This window comes from Talaromyces stipitatus, genomic scaffold, assembly GCF_000003125.1.
Source record: "Talaromyces stipitatus ATCC 10500 scf_1105507295523 genomic scaffold, whole genome shotgun sequence".
NCBI classification, from domain to species: domain Eukaryota; kingdom Fungi; phylum Ascomycota; class Eurotiomycetes; order Eurotiales; family Trichocomaceae; genus Talaromyces; species Talaromyces stipitatus.
The window spans coordinates 1,986,662-2,008,407 of NW_002990113.1; the positions used below are offsets into that span (position 1 = coordinate 1,986,662).

The window sequence follows — 21,746 nt, forward strand, 5'->3', positions numbered from 1 at the left end:
ATCAGTTCAGATCCGACTCGATGGAGAGATCGGCCCCTCAACAGACATTACCTGCGGTCTTCCACAAGGATCCCTAGTATCTGGCATTCTTTTCATGCTCTACATAGCGCCTCTATTCTGTCTAGGAAACCCAAGGAATAGATTTAGTTATGTGGACGACGCAGCCAATCTAGCGATCTCAACTTCTCTTGCTACTAATTATGAAGCCTTATCAGACTCACTTTAAGAAGCTCTTAATTAGAGCGCTGCAGAGGGTATTACATTTGCACCAGATAAATATAAGCTTCTTTACTTCTCCTGACATAAAGTAGACCAGGATCTAACCTATACACCTTTAGTGAAAGCTGGATCTATTACAATATCAGAAAACACTAAACAGCTATATCTACAATGGCTAGGAATCCTCTTTGACAAAAAGCTAACATTTAAATGGCATGTTAGAGAAATAGTATCTAAAGCCCTCACTGTGGCCAACGCTCTTCACTCTCTAGAGAATACTATTCGAGGAGTCAAACCTGATTTACTACAGTAGGCTGTATTAGCCTATGTACTCCATAAAGCATACTATGGCGCAGAAACCTGGTAGCCAAGATATACTCGCCCTAGACCTTCCCAGATTTTAAACCAAGTTGGAGAACATCTTGAGAAACTAACTAAAGTAATACTAATAGGCGCAAGAGCAGTCCTTCCAGTCTTCCACACAACCCCAAAGCTAGTCCTTTATCGAAAGTCTAGATTCTCTCCACCAGAAATTGAACTAGATCGAATAGCCCTCCTTGCAACTGTCCGCCTACAGCGTCTCAACCCTTATCACCCACTTCGAAGACGCGCAGAACAGATCGCTAGAAATGGCCGACAAATCAGCCGATTTGCCCACCGTACACTGGCCCTCCCAAACTCTGAACAGATAAACCCTCTCTAATACGCTCCCTGGCACCCTCACGAGCCTTGTGGGAATGCTCAAGCTCAAATAGGAGCTCCCATGGGACGCACTAAGGAATAGGCAGCGGCTAATTTTATAGCTTTTCAATGTACTATCCCTAGCTCAGATATTGTAATCTTTTCAGATGGATCTAGGCTAGCAGACAGACGTACAGAGGATGGCTATATTGGACTTTAAGCACACCATTAGTTCCTCCGCTCCTCACTCTCATATGGACACAGGAAAGAGGTCTTTGACGCAGAAGTAGAAGCAGCTCTAGCTAGCGCTCAAGCAGCAATAGCGTATCTAACAGCTCAATTTGCTACTAATCTATGGATCTGCCTTAACAACCTAGAAGTTGCTATACGCCTTCTATCTCCCTCTACAGGATCTTCCCAAGAAATCTTTGAATCCTTCTGCACCCTTGCAGCTGCCTAGTCACTTCGCAAAAGGCTTCCTCACATTAAAAGTGGATCTATCTAAATTCGATGGGTCTCTGGACACGCCAAAATCCCTGAGAACGAAGCGGCTAATCTCGCTGCCAAAGAGGGAGCTGCCTCAATCCCCCCTACTCCTTATAAATCCTCATACACCTCGCTAAAGAGATACGCCAAGACTTAATCCCTATCCGCTGCTCAGTCACAATGGGAGAAGGTGGCACCACAGAGCTATCAAGATCTAGAAATAACCACTTCCTCTAAGCGCCCTAGGGAGCTTCAACTCAACTGACTTGACCTTGGCCATGTTATTGCAGCCCGTACTAGTTATAGAGACTTTGCAGACTACCATGAACGCTTCAACCATGATGATGCTTATCTTCTCTGCTGATGCGGAGCATGAAAAGCACCTCTGCACTTCTTCTTCTATCATATAGCTAAGAGACGAGCCCCTTGGCCTCCTGGGCCCTCTTCTGAGGTCATCTCTTTTCTCTTAGGCACTGCTAAAGGAGCACAAAAGCTAGCCACATGGCTAGCAGAGACCCACTTCTTTGAGGATATCTGCCCTCGCCAACCTCTCCTTAGCACCTAGCTAAGACAGCCCTACTCTTCCTTTATATTTCTCTTCTCCTTCTTTCTTTCTCTTCTCTTCTTTCTTTCCCTCTCTGCAAAACTTACTGTTCAGTTATAATAGTGGTGGAGTAATAGGTCATGGAGTGTAGGCGGACCATTGCAGCTGGCAAATATCTAAAACCCACTCAAAGTGGACCTCCCTGTAAGACCACGGCAGCTATGGAAATGCGCCAAAGAGTCTCTTATTTGTACATAAATCTGATAGGACCTGAAACCCGAGGCTTACCCCTCGGCGGCCTATGTCCCAGTAGGGATCGGTGGGAAGCGTGCGAGTCACGAACCACGGCCGTTAAATATATACACACACACACACACACACTCCCCCTTACTCTTGGGGGGCAGTCATCAATATCAGGAATTCCATACCATATTGATCAGGCTCGTCAGCTCGTCGGAATAGCTGTTCTACGTGACTAGTGCTAGCGACCTAGACGTAGATAAACCGACAGTAACATAAGAATGTGGGCAAGCAGGCGCTGCCTAGCAACGTAGGTGTAGGCACCGAGCAGGTGCCGGTTCAATGAGGCGATCAATGAAGCAATCGTGAGGGCTTCGCCCGAACACCCTTCATGAGGTCAGCAGTTATTTGGGACTTTTTTAAGCCAGTTTTGCTCTTTCTTACTTTAGCACTGTATAGCTCTACCCGTGTCTGGACTCTTTATCAAGGTTTCCTAGCGCTACTGATATCTTTGGTGCACATGTAAGAGCGGTCTTTAGCAAGTGGACCCTTCATTTCTCTCCTTTCCCTATATTTTGTTTGTCATTCGACAATTTCCTTATATGGGAGGCACAATGGCTAGAAAAAGGTGATAAGATGATGAGGAGGCGGAAATTTAGTCTAGACTCATCAGAGCTATCTGGACTAGCGAGGCGGTCAGACTGCGGGAGGACTAACCATTTAGGACAAGTAAGTGGCAGAACTTGCAAAGAGTAATGGCACAGGAAGTTGGAAGCTACTGGAGGGAAAAATAGTGAGAGTAGTCAGGTCACAAACATATTCTCGACATGGACTCTTATCCAGCGTAGACCAATTATACCTTCGATTAATAGGCCCTGTACACATTGGATGAGCTATCGCTTAATGATCGAAAATGAACCTTGTCTATACACTTCTTCCCAACAGAATAAAATAGCAACGAGACCGTAATCAAACGTTAAGGAACATATCATTTCAGATCTCCGACAATTCTTGCGAATCGATCCCGTGAAGATTAGGATCGATAACTGTCAGTCATCAATATAGGATTAATCTCCGTCTTTCTCCGACTCCGCCACCTCCGGAACCAAAGACACCGAGGATTCTTGCTTCGTGCCACGTGTCAGAGAACGGCTGTACGATCGCGTCCCTGTATATCTGGTTGATGGCGCATTGCGTCGACGCTTGCTGAAGCGTGGAGAAGTATCCATGTCGGCAGTTAAGACAGAGTCCTGGGCGACAGCTCCTTGAACCTCGACCTTTCTTTTTCCACCACTTCTGGCAGTCTGCGGGGGTTTCGAGGGCTCTAACGGCGAATCTCGGCTTCTCACCTTTGTTCCACAGTCACCAGTCGCATTGATGATGAGAAGGCTCCTCCCATCCTTGATGGTATTAATGCAATGGATGTCTTCAAGGTGGAACTGAAGGTCTAAGACCGACAGAGATAGTTCAGCACACCTGGGATGTGGATGAGGGCATGGGAGTAGAGCATCTTTCCCTTCGGAATTCGAATGCTCTTGAATCCATGCTCCTAGGCATTTTATAATGTGTTGTTTCCATGGAATTCTATGTACAAACTGGTACATTCGCTTCGACGGTGTATTGTTCACGTTGCTCTGGCAGACCGGACAGCAGCCAGGTTCAACTAACGTTCCTCCGTAGATGAGGGGATCGCAGTGAACCATGCAATTCGGTGAATCAAGGTGAGACTCGCAATGTTGTTCCCAGGCTGACTCCGCAATGAACCAGTCGTCACAGCGAAAGCAAAATTCCGCAAAATCGTGACGTTCCTGGAGATATCCCTTATGGCATTGGTAAACATGCTTCCATCTCTGTGCATCTGCTTCACCTCTATGAGAACAATTGGTCAGCCGCACATGATCATTGAGATTTAAATCAAATAGTACACTTACGCTTGAGATATTTTCTTTGACTCCGCGCAGTGGCATTTATCAAGTTCCAGCCCTGGACGTATCTCGATCTCATGTTTTTGCCTGCACAAGGTGATCATGTCGTTCAGGACTTGGCGTCCCAAGTCGCTGCGGAGAGTGGCCTCTTGAAAAATAGTTTCCGCCAAGCGTTGGCGTGTGGGCATCATTCGGCAGGCTCTGCTGAATCGTGATCGATGGGAACCCATGGCGTAGGTTCCATCTGCTTCCTCATGCAGAGGGCGACGGGGTTGGGTTTTTTGACAAATTCGTAATTCTTCTCGGATTAGCTGCCTTTTTTGCTGATATAGGTCCTGACGCTTTTTCTGTACAGCGAGAGATGAGCCACTTAGGCTCGAGAGAGCGTTTTGTACCTCTGAATAATCCTCTCGATTCTCTAGTTGATATCTTTTCTCCGCCGGCAAAGTCTGCCAGAGGTCGGGATTTCGATGCAGCGACAACCCTCGAAAGAGATCAGCCACGTGTGTACGCACATCATCGCCGAGATATGCAGCCTGGCCATCGACCCCATTGTTCGGTGCGTAATGTTGGCGATGAGTCTTTTCACCTCGGTGTCCAGCGTAGACCATTCTCTGCGTTACTGAGTAGATCTTGTCTGTAGGCTGGTCAGCTGAGCTGAGCTTTGAGCAGTGCGGTGTGAAACTAACCAGTCAAATATAAGCCCTCTGCTCGGAAATCGTGAATTGTCGGATTGGTAGGATATCCAGCTCGTATGGCCCATTCTCTTAGAATTTTTGCAAGCACCGCTGCCTTTTGGATGTGTCCGTCTAGGCCCTCGAAAAGGGGACTCTCTGGGTCTGCCCATTCAAGGACGTAAACCTCATCCGGTGGCGGAGCGGGGATGGCCAAAACGGCATCCACCGTAGCATAGTCCCGAAACCTGTCACTAGCGAAGAGCAATGCGACGATCGGCAGCATCGGATTCAGAAGGAGAAATCGCGGTCTACTCGATAGCCCTTCATAAATCTCATGTTCGGGTCTGAAATCTCTCACTTATCAGCCATATAGTCCTGTATCGAACTGAGCACGAATGGCAGCATCTCACCGTTTTTCGGGAGTATTCGTCATCCCCTTTGCGTCTTTTACAACCTGGGCAGCAAGTTCAGGCTCGCCAAGCTCATTACGGATGACACCAAATTTGATATCCTAGGTTGCACTGATTATCAGTCAGAGTATCTGCACCCGCATCGACGTCACTTACTTTGCAATATAGCCCCCGTCCAGAGTTTGCTCGAGAAACACCTTCAAGATACTCGCATAATCTTGCTGAGGAGAACACGTAGAGCAACATCTGCGCCCATATGCTCACCCTTGTGATCGGCTTTGTGTATACATCAAAGTCGTTCTCCCAGAGCTGACGACCAAGGTGGATGAAGTGGTTCTTCCTCGCATGATTCCGCTTCCGCTTAGTACTCTTGTTTCCACGTCGGGGAAATACTGTTTCACGGAGGAACTATTGTCAGGTTAGACGCCGAGCGCAATCAGTTCAAATAGCAGGGATGGTGGGTGGGCCATAACAAGGAGCGAGAAGAAAAGGACGGTAGAAACATCGGGCGAGGGGCTGTCTACATTTGTCACTGATAGTGTTATATGCCCTGGAATAGCGTCATGCTCGCGCTTGAATCCGGCAGTAAACCGCTTCCAGACCACCCTGACAGAGCCTTGTCCAGCCGCTTCGTCGTCGTATTTTCCCTCAATTCCGTAGGCCAGGTGTTGGACAAAATCCTTCAGCGACTTGAGATCGTACGCGCTGGCCACGGGACCTTTTCCCTTATCAGCACAAAACCTGTAATCTATCAGAATCAAGACATGGAACCCTCAGGTGCAAAATCTTACAGTCGCCACATATTCTGCGCTTTCTTATACTCCTTGTCGGTCTGAGCTTCGATCTTGCTGTTCACTCTCGCTGTTCACTCTCTCGCCGTTGATTCCTTCTCGATCGTTCTCTGCGCCATTCTGCCGAGCTTTTTCAAGAAACGATTTTGATTTGTTCCGGGCGGGCATGATTTTACACCAAGACGGAAGAGTTTCGATTTTGGGAGATTAGGCAGTAATATACTATACAAACAAAGATGGGGAGAGAACGAGACTGAGACGACGAGCTAGGTATTAAATACATCTTCCAAAGACAAGAGCACGGATCACTGTCACTGATTGCAGTCAGCTAGTGACGAGAACTCTTCGACTACGACGACAGGCCCTGGTCGAGAAATAGCAGCTATCTAGGCATGAAACGAGCCGTCTACGAGCTCGTCTAAAGTTGACCATTTCGAAAACCCACGGATGGGCTGAAAGGACAGAATGGGATTTTCGAGGGAGCCGCCGCGAGTGCCCGCGAGCAGGGGGGAGTCGCACACCAGCCGAGTTGAGTGGGACGCGAGCATCACGGGAGTCGTGAGGGAGTCAACGGGAGTCGCGAGGAAGTCAACGGGAGTCGTGAGGGAGTCAACGCGAGCATCACGGGAGTCGAGGTCTTGGCGAGGGAGTAAAGCGGCGGGAGACTTGGCCAAAACGGGAACCGTCAATCGCTGCATTTTCGGGGACAAGTACCTGTATACTTGTTCCCGAAAATGCATCTCACCAAAATCCATTTTCGTGCTATGACGGGAGTGGGACAGGAGCATCGCCGCTTTACTCGCTCACATGATCAAAATTGCGGGCGCGAGTGCACGAGTCAACGCGAGTCAACGCGAGTTGGAAGGAGCTGAAGCCTGGATGAAGTAGATTGAGTTGGTAGTTTCATTTCGAATTGGTGCTCTAAACGGCGTCCGCTAATACGAACGCCAGAGCCTATGTAACTGCCACCAACTCGCAATAGTACTATGTACTAACACCAACTCGGTTCAATTTAACAGTATCTACCCTGACACAGCTTCCCATCCTTGTTCTTCGGAAGTTCCGTCGGCCTAAACTTACGCTGAAGAATATTAAAGACAACAACGACGCCGACATCCTTTTTCACAACTGAGGTAGGGGCATTCCCGGAGACAGCAAGCTTAGGCTAGAAGGCATTTATGTGCGTGCACTTTTTTGCAGGCTGATGTTGCTAGCATGGAGGGCACCACACGTGACATGAAGAAAAGGCGCGCGAGCAGACCAAAAGTTCGTACAGGATGTACAGCTTGCAAGTAGGGCATCTCACCGTTCCTAACCCCCCCTCTTTCTTGTGTGCTAGAGAACTCTCACATGACTGAGATCTAAAGTTTTATTCAGAGAGTAGCGAAGCTAATCCCTATCCTAGAAATCGGAGAGTAAAATGCGATGAGACAAAGCCAACATGTTATCGGTAAGTGATCGGAGAATGACTTGTGTGAAATGGCTCCAGAGTGTGCTCAATTGACCAACGGCTCATGTGTCCGCTACAGATGCCAAGAGTACGGTGCATTCTGCGAGTACAGGCACCCTCGACCCCGCGTTGCAGCACCTAAAGTTAGCCCGCCTCAAGATCGTCGCCGGGACCTCGTTCCTATCCAACCTCGACCTCCGTTGCAGCGTATGACTAGTTCCCTAGATCCTTTCAAATGCGATGAGGTGGAAGGTCGGTATTTTCGACTATTTCAAGAGGAACTTGCATTCGATCTGAGCGGTTATTTTGAGACTCCCTTTTGGACACGAATCATACCGCAACAATGCCATCACGAACCAGCCATAAAACACGCAATTTTCGCTTTGAGTGCTCTATATAAATCTGCAATGTCGTCCAAGACTAATACGGCTAATTTGGATGATGAGCATTTTAAATTTGCTTTGGTACAGCAGAGCCAAGCCATCAACTCACTTCGCCGAGACCTGTCTAGTGGACGACCTCAGATGAGGCTTGCTCTGGTGGCGAGCTTGCTCTTTTCATGCTTTGAGAGTTTCCATGGGGATTGGGAGACAGCATCACAGCAGATATATAGCGGGCTTAACATCCTGAAGCATCTAAGCGAAGATGAGAGACGGCATGCAACCAATGGCCTCGCTGATATGGATTTCGAAGTGGGTCTGACCTTGCGCCGTCTCAAGTTGCAGATATTATCATTTCTGGCCATGAACCCAATGTGTGAGCATCCCTTTAATGACCTAAATGTCGAAGAAGTTATGCCGGATATACCAGATCAGTTTACTACTTTCAATGAAGCTTTCGCGGCAGCAACTAACTTGGCTGTGTCTGTTCTTCGACATTCGAGGAGATCTGCTCGATGCGGAAATGAATTAGGTCCACGGGAATTGATTGCACAACAGTACCTCCAGGGATTAGTGGATCAATGGAACAAGGCGTACGAACCGATATTCCTAAAAATATGCCAGAGTATTGTCAACCAAGCGTATCTTGGAGCCCTTCAACTTCGGATCTGCGTTTGGAAATGCGAAATAATGATTGCTGCAAGCTTGTCTAACACGGAAGTTGTATATGATAGTTTCATAACTCAATTTCAGAGGATTACTCATTTTGCACGGCATGTACTTCAGACGGACCAGGCAATTCGACAATCAGATGGTCCCAGACTACAATACGGTATGGGATTGATAATGGCTCTATTCTATACGGCTACTAGATGCCGGGACTTCTCCGTGCGCAGGGAGGCCATTGCTATACTCCGGAAATGGCCTTGCACGAATGGGATCTGGCACAGTCTGCAGGCAGCAAAAGTTGCGGAGTGGATCGCGGACATAGAGGAAGAGTGCTGTGTTGGCATGAGATTTATTCCGGGGGACTGTCGTGTAAAAATGCAGAGTTTGAAAGTGTCCTTCCAAAAGGGTGTGATTACTGTGGAATGTATGCAATATTCTGTTAACGGCGTATTAAACCCCCGAAAAGCAAACATTCATTGGCGTTAATACTTAATTTTACTGGCTTATTATTCTCGGGATAAAGTTTTTGAAAAATATAAATAGCTTCTGTAGTCATTGGCTAGTGAATACGACAGCGATTGGCTGGTGAGTACGAGAGCGATTGGCTACTCACCTCTTTGAAATAGTATGCGCATTAGCGGTTATACTCCTAGTAGGTGTTTGTCATAATACAGCATACACACTACTATAAGTATGGCCTTTACCTACTATTCGGATAGGTGTATTTCGTAGTTGTTGCAAAAGGATTACAGGAACGACAACCAGCCGATTCCTAATCCTGATTTCTTATATCTACTGGACTCACTACTTTGTACAATCTTGGTCTCAACGTACTCTTTTACTTCATTTTATGAATCAGTTCAACATGGCGTCCAGAAGCATCAATGTCCATCCTACTGGCTACCACCCCGCCTCCCTCACTCAAACAGCCTTCGACATCATCATAATTGGCGGCGGTCCCGTTACCAGTTTTGCCGAAAATCGTCTCGCCAAAGCTGGTCTAAGCGTTGCTGTAATCGAACACGAGCTCTACGGCGGTGAGTGCCACTTCTTTGGATGCATTCCGTCCAAAGCACTTCTTCGTCCTGTCGAAGCTTTCGAAGCGGCGAAAGCGATTGACGGAGCTCGAGAGGCGATCGGCACCAACAAGCTCGACGTTGCTGCTGTATTTGAAAGAAGAGACAGGTTCGTGGATTTGTGGGATGACAAAACGTGGATTTCCATTTCAAATGGAGCGAGTGGCGCGACGCTTGTTCGAGGTTTTGGACGTATTGCTGGCATGAAAAAGGTCAGCGTTCAACCACACGGTGAGACGCAGAAGTATCATCTTGATGCGAATATTGCGATCATTATTGCGACAGGGTCCACGCACAACGTGCCTGCGATTCTGGGCATCGAGAGTCTCGACGAAGGAACGGAACTTTGGTCCAATCGTGACGCGGTCGCGGCAAATGTAGCTCCTGAGCATTTGATCATTCTCGGTGCTGGGCCTGTGGGGTCTGAAATGGCAACTTTCTATTCTGCCATTGGCTCCAAGGTAACACTGATTTCGTCCACTGCGGAAATCCTGCCTATGGTTGAGGGAGCGGCTGCGAAGATTGTGCGGAAGAGCTTGGAGGCAAATGGTGTCTCCATAAAGCTCTCCTCACGTGTGTCCAAGATTGAGAAACATGCTGCAAATTCATTGACTGTTGTATTATCTAGCGGAGAAATGATCTCGGGTTCTGTGCTCCTGAACGCAACAGGTCGAAGTCCAAGGACATTCGATTTGGGCCTTGATAGTATTGGTCTGACTGGCGAAGGCCAGCCGTTGAAAACGGACGCAAGGCTCGCTGTTCCTACGGCTCAAGGTACTGAGCCTTGGCTATTTGCCATTGGAGACGTGAATGATCTTGCCCCTACCACTCACATGGGCGTTTATCAGGCACGTATTGCCTGCAATGTCATTTTATCCTCCATTAGAAATAAGCAACCATCTGTAAAGATCGACACTCCTATCGGAGTTACCGTCACAGAAGCCAAGGGGGGTCAAAGCACATTTGCCCAAGTCATTTTCACAGAACCCAACATCGGTACCGTTGGTCACACCTTTGCTTCAGCTCAGTCCGCAGGCCTGAAAGTCAGGGCTGTTGACAGTGATTTCTCTATCGCGGGAGCATGGTTGTATGGAGATGGACAACCTGGATGGGCTAGATGGGTTATTGAAGAGGGTACTGATAAGCTGGTTGGTGCAACGTTTTGTTGTGTTGAGGGATCAGAATTTGTAAATGCGAGTCAGGTCGCTATTCTGCAAGGCTTGACCTTAAAGGAGATGGTACATGTAGTACCCCCATTTCCAACTCGGGGTGAAATCTGGACCCATTTGTTGAATGCTGCAGGGTTCTAGCTGGATAAACAATCAAGATACTCAATATTTACGCTTATTATGCATCCTTAAATAATACACGGAAAAGTAATAACTCTAGGGTTATATCAGTGACTAGAGTGACTTCAAAACATCTCATTTCTATAATATGTCTAGAGGCATCCATCTACAATTAAATAAAAAGTATACTATCAAAAGCAAAATCCGTCCAAGATCCTAAGCTTGAGAGATTAAAAAAAAGGAGTGCTGTTTGAGAAGGGTTATGAGTCTCAGCATATTCAGAGTGTCCTATCACCAAATCTGGCAGAACCACAAGAATTGTGGTTAATACTAGGGTTGGATACGTTGCCTAGAACTTGTGGTGTGCCCAGTACAGTCTAGTTACTCTGTATTCCATGTGGAATACTTAGGAGTACTATGTACTATGTAAAGCTAGTACTCGTAATTTACCCACTCCGCTAAAAACGAGGACCCCATCAGTAGGGGGGCATTTCTTCTTGTTATATGCTTAATATTGCTTCATTTTTTGCTCCAACATATTCTATTGCGGATACCCCGTCGTTGATACGGAGCCAGGTTATCCTTCGGATCCGCAAGCATTTGATAAACGCGTGTGGTGAGTGGCCACCACACCCGAATATCGACGATGCGGCCGGCATTCGGTGACTAGTCCTGATAGTGGGTTCGGTTGTGCGAACTTCTGAAGGGAGAGTTTATCAATTGCATCCCTCAGCGAGTATCACATCATTTAGCCGAACATCAATTCTGAAGGTGCTTTAGCTAAGCAAAATCTTCCAGAATATGTGATATCCGAAATATGATTGGTCCTTTCGACTTGCTCTCAAGAAGCCTCGGAATTGTAGGGTCATCTGACAAGTAGATATAAGGTATAACGTATTTCACGGGTAAGTGGCACACGGCTAAGTGTAATAGGAGGTTGGACAGGAGGAATTATCAATATGACAGAAGCGTTCGGTACTTTCAGATCTTCATTAATAATGGTACTATTGCTAATATACAGAGACTAAAGCTTAAGAAGAGAAAGTAATCCTATCTATAGAGAACCTCATCCTTATATATGATAGTGTATATAGATTCTAAAGTTAGAGTCTAAATATAGTAGTAAATATAATAGGTTAAATAAGGCTAGTATAAGATAGATTAAATTAAATCATCTGAGCAATCTCTATGTTGATCAGCTCCAAGATCTGGGCTTCGACATCAAGGATGACTTGTGTTGGCAGGTCAAGATTCACAACTGTATCCAGCAGCACTTGTTGTCTGAACTATGCGTGTTAGCACGCACAGGAAAATGTTACTGAGTTTTTAGGTCATAAAAGGTATTCAAAGACTAAAGCACCTGTACGATTTTGCTCTGGAAGGCCTAGCTGCTCTACACTGAGAGGAAGTGTCACACGAGAGTTGTTTATTCCACTGAAAGAAACTTTCAGGTGTGCTTTGGCGTCGCCCATGTCCCAACCTGAAGCGAACAATTTACTGGGAAACTGAATTATCAGCGACTTTGCGAGAATGATTAATTGCTTTCAGATAAACACTGTTAATTCGATCATGGTAGCAGTGACAGAATCGACGAATCCAGCACTCCCCAACATCATATTGTAGAAGCTATACAACAAGATTTCGGAGAATTTAAGGCGTTGGAGGTAATCCACGAGATGAGAGCTTTGAGATATGATGAAGAAGAACTTCTTCTTGGGTATCTGTAAGGAGTTTGCGGTGAATAGAAGTTGCTTCCTGGTTTGATACGGTCTGGCCTTTATACCGACGCCTTAGGGTCGAAGGCTCAAGATTATATTTTCTGGAAGTTTTGGCATATTGAGGCGTTTTTTTGTGATTCTAGATCACTAATTGCCTTTAAAATAGCTGCTTCGTTGACCATGTTATCGAATTCTGAATGTTATTTGTAGGAGCGGGGTAAAACGGGCATCGAGTGATTGGGAACCATAGAGTACACCCGGCGGAAAATGCGCGAAGCAAGTACTTCTTATATTCTGACGGGATCGTTTAACATTGTTACTGATGTTATGGGTTCTGTGTATCTCGATTCCGAAAATTTGGAGGCTTCAGATGCCGTTTCGGAACAAGATTGCATTGACGCTGATATTTGCTGTTGGGTTTTTATACGTTCTTGTTCTTTCGCAATCCTCGAGGCTAGGCAGAGGCTCATTGTCTACAGTATATGCGTCATCAGCATCGTCTGAAGAATCACCCTCGTTCGCATCTCATACCTAAACATCCCACAGCTCTAATCTGGAGGATGCTCGAACTTACCTTGGGCATCACATTCCTTACGTCCTAGTTATGCGACCCATGACAATGAGTGTCCTACCATAAATCAAAGGTAGCAGCAACAAGATAGGTCCGGTAGGGTAAGGATTTGATTCACGCAATTTTCAGAATATTGATGAACAGCATTTGTATTTGTTAGGGAATATGAAGTGGCTCAGCTCGGTTTCCTTCGAATTCTCGACGCAGCCCTCAGAGGCTCTATAATCCAGTTTTGATCCAGGTCATCAGGATCATCATTCTCCGAAGTAAACCAAACAATTTCAAACCCCAACACATTCGGATGAACCGGAAATACAAACGAGGAGACTTTGTCATAGTCTGCATTCCCAATATAAAAACTATTAGACTCCGAGACAATAACGCGGTGGCCCTTATCAAGCACTCTTTGCGTAACACCATTATGCCAGGTTTGAACCACCCAATCCGTGGAGATGTCGTTTAGGCCGTTTCCATTATCTCCCTCGTCGGTGGCGGGGTCATCCCACATAATCAGCGTTTTGCTTGGACAACAGACGGTTTTGAGCCATTTAAAGAATGTCGTGAGGAGATTACTGTCGTCTTCTGTATGCCATATCAAGGCAACTTCATCGCCGCCAAAGTGGTGTAAGGCTTTAGAGAGAAAGTATTTGTCGACGGTGGAAACCAGATCGACTATATAATCATATATCATTGGATTTCTGATGTCGAGTTGAGCGTTTGGATGCTTTAGGTCTGGATTCCCAACTATTAGGTCTGGTTTCCAGTATCCCCTAATCTTGTTAGATTCTAGAAACTCGTAAAGAGGTTGTTCTAAGCAGAACATACCATATGTCACTATGTCCAGGCATATCCGTCTCCGGATAGACTTCAATACCCAATCCTTCTGCATACGTGACGATATACCGAATGTCCTCAGGCGTGTAGTATTGGCGAGTATGACTGTATTTCAGACTCACCTCAGTCAACACACCATCCGCCGGCCAGTAAAGCGGGAAGCTCTCTGCATCGTATATGTGCCAATGGAATACATTGAAGTTGTATTGGTGCAGTAGTATCAGGAGATTGATAATGGCTTGGACTGGGAAAAACTTCCGGCCTGTGTCCAGCATGAAGCCTCTGTGGGGGTAAATATCGGAGTCCATTATCCTTGTAATTAGAGAAGTCCGGATAGTTGGATAATGAAGTCAAACCTTCGTATTACAGGCGGTAATATGTACAAGGGTTTACCCTAAAATCATTCTTCCACGATAGTACGTAATATTTACTATTACACTCTGATATCCATGACATGACTGGATCTTTTCTTTCCCCTGTAGAAAGACTTATCAGAAGTGCTTCTAGTCGATTTTCTGTTCTCGCCATTGTTTTTTCTCTCTTTGGAGACTCTCTAGAGATATCGTTCAATCTCATGGCGTCTGTTGGAGACACTCCACAGGTTCTCCATATGCCGGAAGACACCAGCGACGAGACGGATACATCAAAAGAAATTAAGAAATATCCGCTCGCATCGACCTCTTCAAGAGATCCGGAGGATCAGAGCAAGTCACCCATCGTTCCCCAACAACACGATCATCTTTCCGAAAAGCGAACTCTCAGACGAGAACTCTGGATCAAAAGGAAAAAATCCCAAAAAGCTACACTCAAAATCAAAACCAATCAAACTGACGAGCGTATAAGGCCCGGAAAATACCGCAGATTCTGGGTATGGTTTGCACGGTGCTTGACTTTCTACATACCTTCTTGGTTCCTCAAGAAGGCTTTCAAGATGAAAGATTTTCGTCTCCGTCTTGCCTTCAGGCAAAAATTACTCTTTTGCTTACTCATTGGGGTTGTTTATGTGCTGTTATCCTATTTCCTCATCGTTCAGCCTGTTTTTAGCTGTGTCATGAAAGTGCATCTTGGCATGTTTTCCGGCCATGGCAACTTCTGCAGTATCGTCCGCCATATAGTCTGGATATATATGGGGGTAGGAGGCGGGTTCATGCTTCTGACGGCCTTTTGCGCTGTCAAAACTCGCTATGCTTCTCGTTCTTTCGAAGAACATGACACTCTGATCATCATGCACGTCCCCTGTTACAACGAGAATGAATACGTGCTCCGTAAAACGATTGACTCATGCGTTGCTTCCACCTACGCAAAAAAGCGCAAGCTTCTCTTCATTGTCGCAGACGGCAAAGTTGCAGCTCCCGGCCATAAACCAACATATCAAATCTTGCTATACGATATCTTCAATCACAAGGCAGACTTGGAAAGTGGAATCGACGCCGAAGCGCGACATTACTCATCCTTTGACGAAAACGGCACTTCGGACAATTATGCTTTTTGTTGCACCGGCTACTTTCGTGAAGTGCCTTATGTGGTCGTTGTCAAGGTTGGGCGAGCTGATGAGCAGAGGAATCCGAAACCAGGTAATCGAAATAAACGTGACTCTCAACTTCTAGTCTACAATTTCCTTTACTACGTAAATTATCATCAAGAAGGAGGAAAAGAGTCAGCACCGCCACTCTTCGAAACGATCGATTTTCAAATGTGCATGCGTTTGAACATGGACGCACGCCATGCGATGTACATGCTGGTGGCCGACTCGGATACCGAGATCGAACCGACAGGTATCTCATATCTGGTCCATCAATTGGAGAAAGACCAGAAACTCATTGGCGTTTGCGGATATACGGGGGTCAGCAACCCCGTGGACAGTTTCGTGGCTTGCAGTCAAGTCTTTGAATACTGGCTTACCCACGCCATCCTAAAAGCATTAGAAAGCGTATGTTCCAACGTCTTGGTGCTCAGTGGCTGTTTTACCATTTATCGACTCAAATGGCCAGAGAACAATAAACCTGCCATACTATACTCAGCCATCTTGGAAGACTATTCCGGCAATTACGAGAAGACCCTGCACGAACACAATCTCCTTTCGATTGGCGAAGATCGTTATCTCTCAACTCTATCAATCCGATACTTTGGCTCACAATGTCGACAACGATACTTCTCAGCTGCAGTATGCACAACCACTGCCCCGGCCAGTTTATCTGTATTGATTGACCAGCGGCGCCGATGGACCAACTCTCTTATCCACTGCCGTTTTTCGCATCTCAGCATTCTCCCCTTTGAGGCTTCTTTCTGGACTCAATTGATGTTGGTGCTTATGATTGGCAGCGAACTCTTTATGGTACTTATCTTGCCTCTCGCGTTGCCTGCTGGCTTCGTTCTTGCGGCTATCAATCTGTTTTTAAGTCCCTTAGCCTGGCCCATACTCCTTGCATTTTGCCTGATTCCCATTGCGCTGTGCATTCTGTGCAACGATTGGCGATATATTCCATTTTATATCCCGTTCTTCCCATGATTATCGTCTACAGCATCGTCATACCGCTGTTCTCATTGTGGAAGCAAGACACTGTCAAATGGGGTAAGACCCGTGATAGTAGTTAGGACTGGACTCGTCAATTGAGCTGGCGACGACACTGCCAGACCGGATTTTGTGGGAATGGGTCTATTAGTTACTCCCTGTAGGATTGAATAACTGAAAGAAAACAATCTGTAGTAAATATACATGGAGAAAAGAAGGGAAATCCAATAGAATATATTTTTCATTCGATATGCTTTCAGTCACCTAGATATGTTGCCCGTTCTAGACTCGGTAGACATGCACATCAACGAAAAACTATAAAATCAACATCCGGAACATTGAGGAAATCCAAGGATGATTGTCAGTCGGAAATAGCCTACAAAATCATGTAAATTACCAGCCCCTTAGCGGGGCTCCGCTTTTGATCGAACGGTATATTTTCCGGTCCTCGATAGTTCCATCAAGCAGTAAACGATCAGAACTTAATGACCCTATCAAAAGCTCTCGTTGATATTGTTTTTCTAGCTAACGATGGGTTTACTCCGACACAATCTTAAGTTATAAAGAATCCTTTATGCTGTACTTCATACGGTAGCTTACAATGATGGTAAATGGAAGAATTGACTATCATAGCAAGATTGTATGTGTTGAATTCTCTGTCTCTTTTAATACAGGAGGCTTGAAAGCCGGGTTTTTATAGACATTCCGGTGAGCTGATTTGTAAGCTATTATGAGGGGGTGAACATTGGCTAGATCTAGCTGCCCAAGTAACACCCCTGAGGTGGCTATTCAAGATCTAATAGCCAATCTCTCTGCCTAATTAGATATTTTTGTTCTCTTATTCATTACGTCCGGAGGGACTAAGGGCTTTTTTCTAGGGCTAGCTTCTTCCCTACCTCACGACAGGATAACTTTCTTCCCTCTATACATGCTCCTCCACTGTTCTTCTCATCCTCACGCTCTCTAAATTTTATCAATTTCATCAATCGTTCGCTACTTTCATCTCGTTATTCTCACTCTACTCCTGCTGTGGGCTTGAGATATCCTCACTCCGCCACTATGGCTGGAGATAGCACTCAGCGGTGCTCAATATGCCACCGAGAGAAATCAATTGAACAATTTCGATCTGCAACTGGGAATCATATCTTGAAATCGTGCTCATAATGCCATACTCATCGTCCCTCCAAGAGAACACGTACTCAGGCTGGAATCCACACTCATGAGCCTCCTGAGAACCCCTCTACAATCCCCTCTGTCGAAGAAGATCTTCCTCACTTTATACGACCTACTACTGCTTCTTCGTTACGTCGTCTCCAGCCCCAGGGAGAGACCTTCTACGCATCGAACTCATCATCAATTTGAGAAGCATCAAAGAGCATCTTCATCTCAAGAAGTTCACGACTCCCCTATTTATCATTATCGTGGAATTCATTCGCAAGATTCCCCCACTCATCAAGTACGGCGTCAGCGAGAACGTGATCGACGCGCACATCGTGCCATAAACCGCGTCATTATGCCTGAAAAATCGCTAACGGTGTTGATATCTGACAGAACTGCCAAAGCCTGAGTATCCCATTCGAACAATAATACAAATCTTGTGTTAGTAATGATCATGAAATCCTAATCACTACCTTCTTTGACTCTACACCCACTAAGCATAATATTTGCAACTCGTGCCGTCCTCAGATGATGACCCAGAGTGAGACTGACCCTTTATTTCACCCGAGTAGTAGCATGCCCCATTCGGAGGATTTGTCCCTAGCTTCTACTCAGCCACGATTCCCTGGTCGTACTGCTATCCCCCGTATAGAACCGCAACAGGCTTCGACTTTACTTCAATCTGATCCTCCATATACCCCCGGCGATCCAAATTGCCTTTCAAATCCCGTCCTCGCCGAAAGTAATATGACCTTGGCTAAAAGATTTCATGCTACTCTTGAACAACATACCATGGAACTCTGTCACCCTATGAGGAAAAGTGGTTTAATTGAGACTTAATGCACACGGTATTTGCGACCATTGTGTGCGTGTTGATAGTGGAAAACACGTATATCTGTTCTCCGCTATCAACAATATCATTCGGAGCAAGTTGTATCGCTGTGGCAGGGAGATACTGTGTTAAGTCATTGACACGGCCAAATGTAAGCAGCGCAATATCTTTGTGAGGCTCCCGGGTATGAAGATGGAAACAAAGACCCCTATGGAAAATGAGAGAAACATATATCCATCGTTATTCTTGAGGGGCGGGAGGGAGGGGTCATGCTCATATCTGGAACTGTTGAGATATGGAGCGGTAACTTACCGCTAGGACAGGGGTTATAACTACTGAGTGTGAGTGTTTTGCACTCGTTGTTTGTCTCATTTGTTAATCTTATATTCTCTATGGTTCGCCCTGCGGTGCGCCTCCCGTGGCACAGATGCCTGCAGGCTCAGGCACACACCTGGATAGCGGCCCTTAGACCGTAGCTAGCTACAGCAGGTATCAAATCTAACTAACTAACTACTGAGTGGCCCACTTCTCCTGTACTATGTATACATAGTAAGTATATTTCTCAGCAGATTTGAAGCTCACTAATCTAACCAGCGCGCTCAGAGGCGTGCTCAGTTCTACTCAGTGAGTAAAAGCGGCAAGGGGCGAGCACTAAAACGGAATAGGAAAGTCGAAAAGCGTCAAGAAAATCCGGTATGTAGGTATTATGCTAACAAAAAGATCTATTTTAAGAGGCCACATGCTTGAAAAACCGACATTTTATTCCTTAAGATATCATAGCCTTTATTTATTATCTATACTTCGTCTCGGCGCAATATAAGCATCTTAAGATATAGTCAGCAAAGGTGCCTAGCATCCTCTCCGCTTGAGCGAAAGGAAGAAAACTTACAATCTGCTGAAAGTACTTCATTCCATAAATTCTCCTCTGCTTCCCTCTCCGTAAGCTGGTCGGTGTAGAAGAATCCCCTCAGAGCCGAGCGTGCTTTATCCCATTCCCCCAATCCAAGTCGGCGCGTCATCTCGGTCAAACCGTTGACAAACCAATAATGAGACTTGTAGCCATGAGAGGCCATGCTGCCAATGAACAAAATCCAGAACAATAATTCAGGAGCGGTACTTTCAAGATAAGAGTACTGGAGCTCCAAGCTCTGCTTTAGTGTTTGGGCCATGTGTTCCATGATTGGGAATTTCTGGAAATGAAATATTCGAAGGTTCACATAGATCATGAGGGTGAGACGGAGCGATTCGTGGACATCGTCGGCTTCTGCGCAGTACTTGGCGGATAGGAGCTCATGTTCAAAGACAAGGAAAAGATCGTTATCTGTGGGTATTACAATGGATGGTCGAACTTGTGCGACTTCGTAGTAAAGAATGAGTCTGCGGAGGGCCCGGATGAAGGTCTTCATGTTTGAATCAAGCTCCCCATACCATGGGGAGTGGAAGAAGTTTACACCAAGAGACAACAGATTCTCGGGTGTCTCCAGGTCTTCCTTTGAGAGGAAGACCTTGGAGTCTTGTAGGATCTCACTGCGCCATCGGGCTGATATTGGGAACATGGGCTGTGTGTTCTTCAAAGCTGCGCTTTTTACATCGCTCCTGCGGTGTGAGATGGAGTTTAGTCTGCAGCCTGACGGAAAGAGGTTTGAGGGAGGGGAACGAACTGGTAAATCTTGGAAATAGTCATGTGGTCTAATGTGTCCAATCCTCCCCTTAGATGGATTAGTCTCCGCAGTCCCTTTGTATGGGCTTCAAGAGCCTCAAAACTGGCACTACAAGCCTGGAACAGAGCCGATTAGCAAGGACGAACTACCGAATGAAAAATTACCACATAGGCGGAAGGGTAGTCATACCTCGATTGCTACAAGGGAAGCAACGACCAGAGTAGTGGACCCAGCAACAGCTTTCACCGGATCTTGCATAATATCGTTCAGGGTCTTGAGAGTAACCCCTTTGAGGTGGAGGCAATCATGAATCGACTTCTGAATTAGGTGAGGAGCCATGCCGCTGTTTATTTGTGAAGCTGCCAGGTGGCCGGCCGTTGAGAAAAGTAGGGTCTGAAGCAGAGCCGGGGTAGTATTTGCTTTTTGCCACCACCATATACTCATTCTTTTCCATTCGAGGGGGTAGCACGCTACAACCGTATGGATCCTGACTGTAATGGTCGGGGTTAGTTACAGTAGAGACAGACGTCTATGAAATATACGTACAGTGATGAAAGTACTGGTTCATCAAATCTGTCATCTTCACTGCTGATGAGGAAAAGGGGTCCACACAGCCCTGGCCCAGATAAGCGTTCAGAGACCATATCTCAGACCCCATAGCGACCTGTCGGCCAGGAGGACTATCCGGCTTTCTCCTTAGATCGCTCTTCCCATTTTTTCCTGTAGACGGAGTCGAAAGGTTGGTATCGGAAGTTGGGCGATCATTTGCTAATTTGTATCCAATGTGAAGGTGATCTTTTGGTACAGCGTTGGAGCTCTTTAGTCTCTGTATAGAAGCCTGCTTCTTCTTTCTATGGTAGTTCTTTGCGAGGAATGCCTGCTTTTGTGTCTTTATTGCAGCATTCTTCGCCTGGTCTTGGTAGGAGTCTACGAAGAGGAAGGTTGCTTGAGAATTAGCCCGAAAATCAGTGGTGCTGGAGGTTGTGGGCGCAACATCAGAGAAGCCAAAGAAGGGTGGTGAATGTGACAGCCTAATAGACTGCGAAGAGGAGCTCATTGAGGGTGAGGAGGGAGAACACAACATCTTGGATGTAGAATATAGAATATAGTGCCGTTAAAGCGGTTGTACCAAATCTGACGTAAAATGAGAGCGAGATCTCCTCAAGATTTGGCAGCAGTTGTAATTCGTGGCCGTTCACTCCAGTTTCTTCAGATGTAGATGTGACCCTCGTTTTAAACCTCCGAACTGCCCAATTCCTACCGTAATTCCGTGAGACCCGTTAAATAATCCTACAGTCTCGAAATCTGATGACCAAGCATGACAGTTTGCTCCCAACAGTAACTAAGACAAGCCGCGTTGAAGAAGTTCCAACCTCAACTAGCATGCAGCAAGAGTCTCGAAGAAGCTGGTTGGCTCCATGGTCCTGATATCATCGGGATGAGCCGCTCAGGCTCTGAAACGACCTGCCGTCTGAGTTTAGACCGGAAAGTTCTCCGGATACAGATTTTGCAGGGTCTTGGGTAAGTCGAAGAAAGTGACCTATGACGAGGGCGCCAAGGAGGACTCTGTAACGGCTCGTGGAATTTGGGATCGTTCGCGCAGAAAAAAAAAACTTCATGGTT

At 46.1% G+C, this 21,746-nt stretch overlaps 7 protein-coding genes across 7 annotated transcripts, besides 4 other annotated features; 2 read left to right on the forward strand and 5 right to left on the reverse strand.

Moving 5' to 3' along the window:
• Nucleotides 1-1,723: part of a mobile genetic element that runs on past the window's edge.
• A 243-nt stretch (nt 1,724-1,966) lies between these two features.
• Nucleotides 1,967-2,024: a microsatellite.
• A 267-nt stretch (nt 2,025-2,291) lies between these two features.
• Nucleotides 2,292-2,311: a microsatellite.
• A 1,786-nt stretch (nt 2,312-4,097) lies between these two features.
• Nucleotides 4,098-5,984, reverse strand: TSTA_066680 (uncharacterized protein; the record flags this gene model as incomplete). Its single annotated transcript, XM_002340568.1, has 6 exons — nt 4,098-4,732; nt 4,785-5,116; nt 5,183-5,283; nt 5,339-5,590; nt 5,707-5,923; nt 5,974-5,984. 6 exons carry the CDS (start codon nt 5,982-5,984, stop codon nt 4,098-4,100), a joined length of 1,548 nt encoding a protein of 515 aa, XP_002340609.1.
• Nucleotides 5,985-6,359: 375 nt separating this feature from the next.
• TSTA_066690 (uncharacterized protein) lies at nt 6,360-6,761 on the reverse strand (the record flags this gene model as incomplete). Its single annotated transcript, XM_002340569.1, has 2 exons — nt 6,360-6,687; nt 6,754-6,761. 2 exons carry the CDS (start codon nt 6,759-6,761, stop codon nt 6,360-6,362), a joined length of 336 nt encoding a protein of 111 aa, XP_002340610.1.
• A 691-nt stretch (nt 6,762-7,452) lies between these two features.
• TSTA_066700 (mercuric reductase, putative) lies at nt 7,453-10,858 on the forward strand (the record flags this gene model as incomplete). The annotated part of the gene is made up of 2 exons (XM_002340570.1): nt 7,453-8,919; nt 9,332-10,858. The coding sequence occupies 2 exons, from the start codon at nt 7,453-7,455 to the stop codon at nt 10,856-10,858; spliced, it is 2,994 nt and encodes a 997-aa protein (XP_002340611.1).
• A 1,145-nt stretch (nt 10,859-12,003) lies between these two features.
• Nucleotides 12,004-12,309, reverse strand: TSTA_066710 (uncharacterized protein; the record flags this gene model as incomplete). Its single annotated transcript, XM_002340571.1, has 2 exons — nt 12,004-12,123; nt 12,190-12,309. The coding sequence occupies 2 exons, from the start codon at nt 12,307-12,309 to the stop codon at nt 12,004-12,006; spliced, it is 240 nt and encodes a 79-aa protein (XP_002340612.1).
• A 112-nt stretch (nt 12,310-12,421) lies between these two features.
• Nucleotides 12,422-12,676: a mobile genetic element.
• A 625-nt stretch (nt 12,677-13,301) lies between these two features.
• TSTA_066720 (beta-hexosaminidase, putative) lies at nt 13,302-14,268 on the reverse strand (the record flags this gene model as incomplete). The annotated part of the gene is made up of 2 exons (XM_002340572.1): nt 13,302-13,896; nt 13,952-14,268. 2 exons carry the CDS (start codon nt 14,266-14,268, stop codon nt 13,302-13,304), a joined length of 912 nt encoding a protein of 303 aa, XP_002340613.1.
• Nucleotides 14,269-14,534: 266 nt separating this feature from the next.
• Nucleotides 14,535-16,469, forward strand: TSTA_066730 (chitin synthase, putative; the record flags this gene model as incomplete). The annotated part of the gene is made up of 2 exons (XM_002340573.1): nt 14,535-14,828; nt 14,883-16,469. 2 exons carry the CDS (start codon nt 14,535-14,537, stop codon nt 16,467-16,469), a joined length of 1,881 nt encoding a protein of 626 aa, XP_002340614.1.
• A 2,734-nt stretch (nt 16,470-19,203) lies between these two features.
• TSTA_066740 (uncharacterized protein) lies at nt 19,204-21,207 on the reverse strand (the record flags this gene model as incomplete). Its single annotated transcript, XM_002340574.1, has 5 exons — nt 19,204-19,286; nt 19,352-20,082; nt 20,124-20,239; nt 20,313-20,614; nt 20,670-21,207. 5 exons carry the CDS (start codon nt 21,205-21,207, stop codon nt 19,246-19,248), a joined length of 1,728 nt encoding a protein of 575 aa, XP_002340615.1. The 3' UTR covers nt 19,204-19,245.
• Nucleotides 21,208-21,746: the final 539 nt, after the last annotated feature.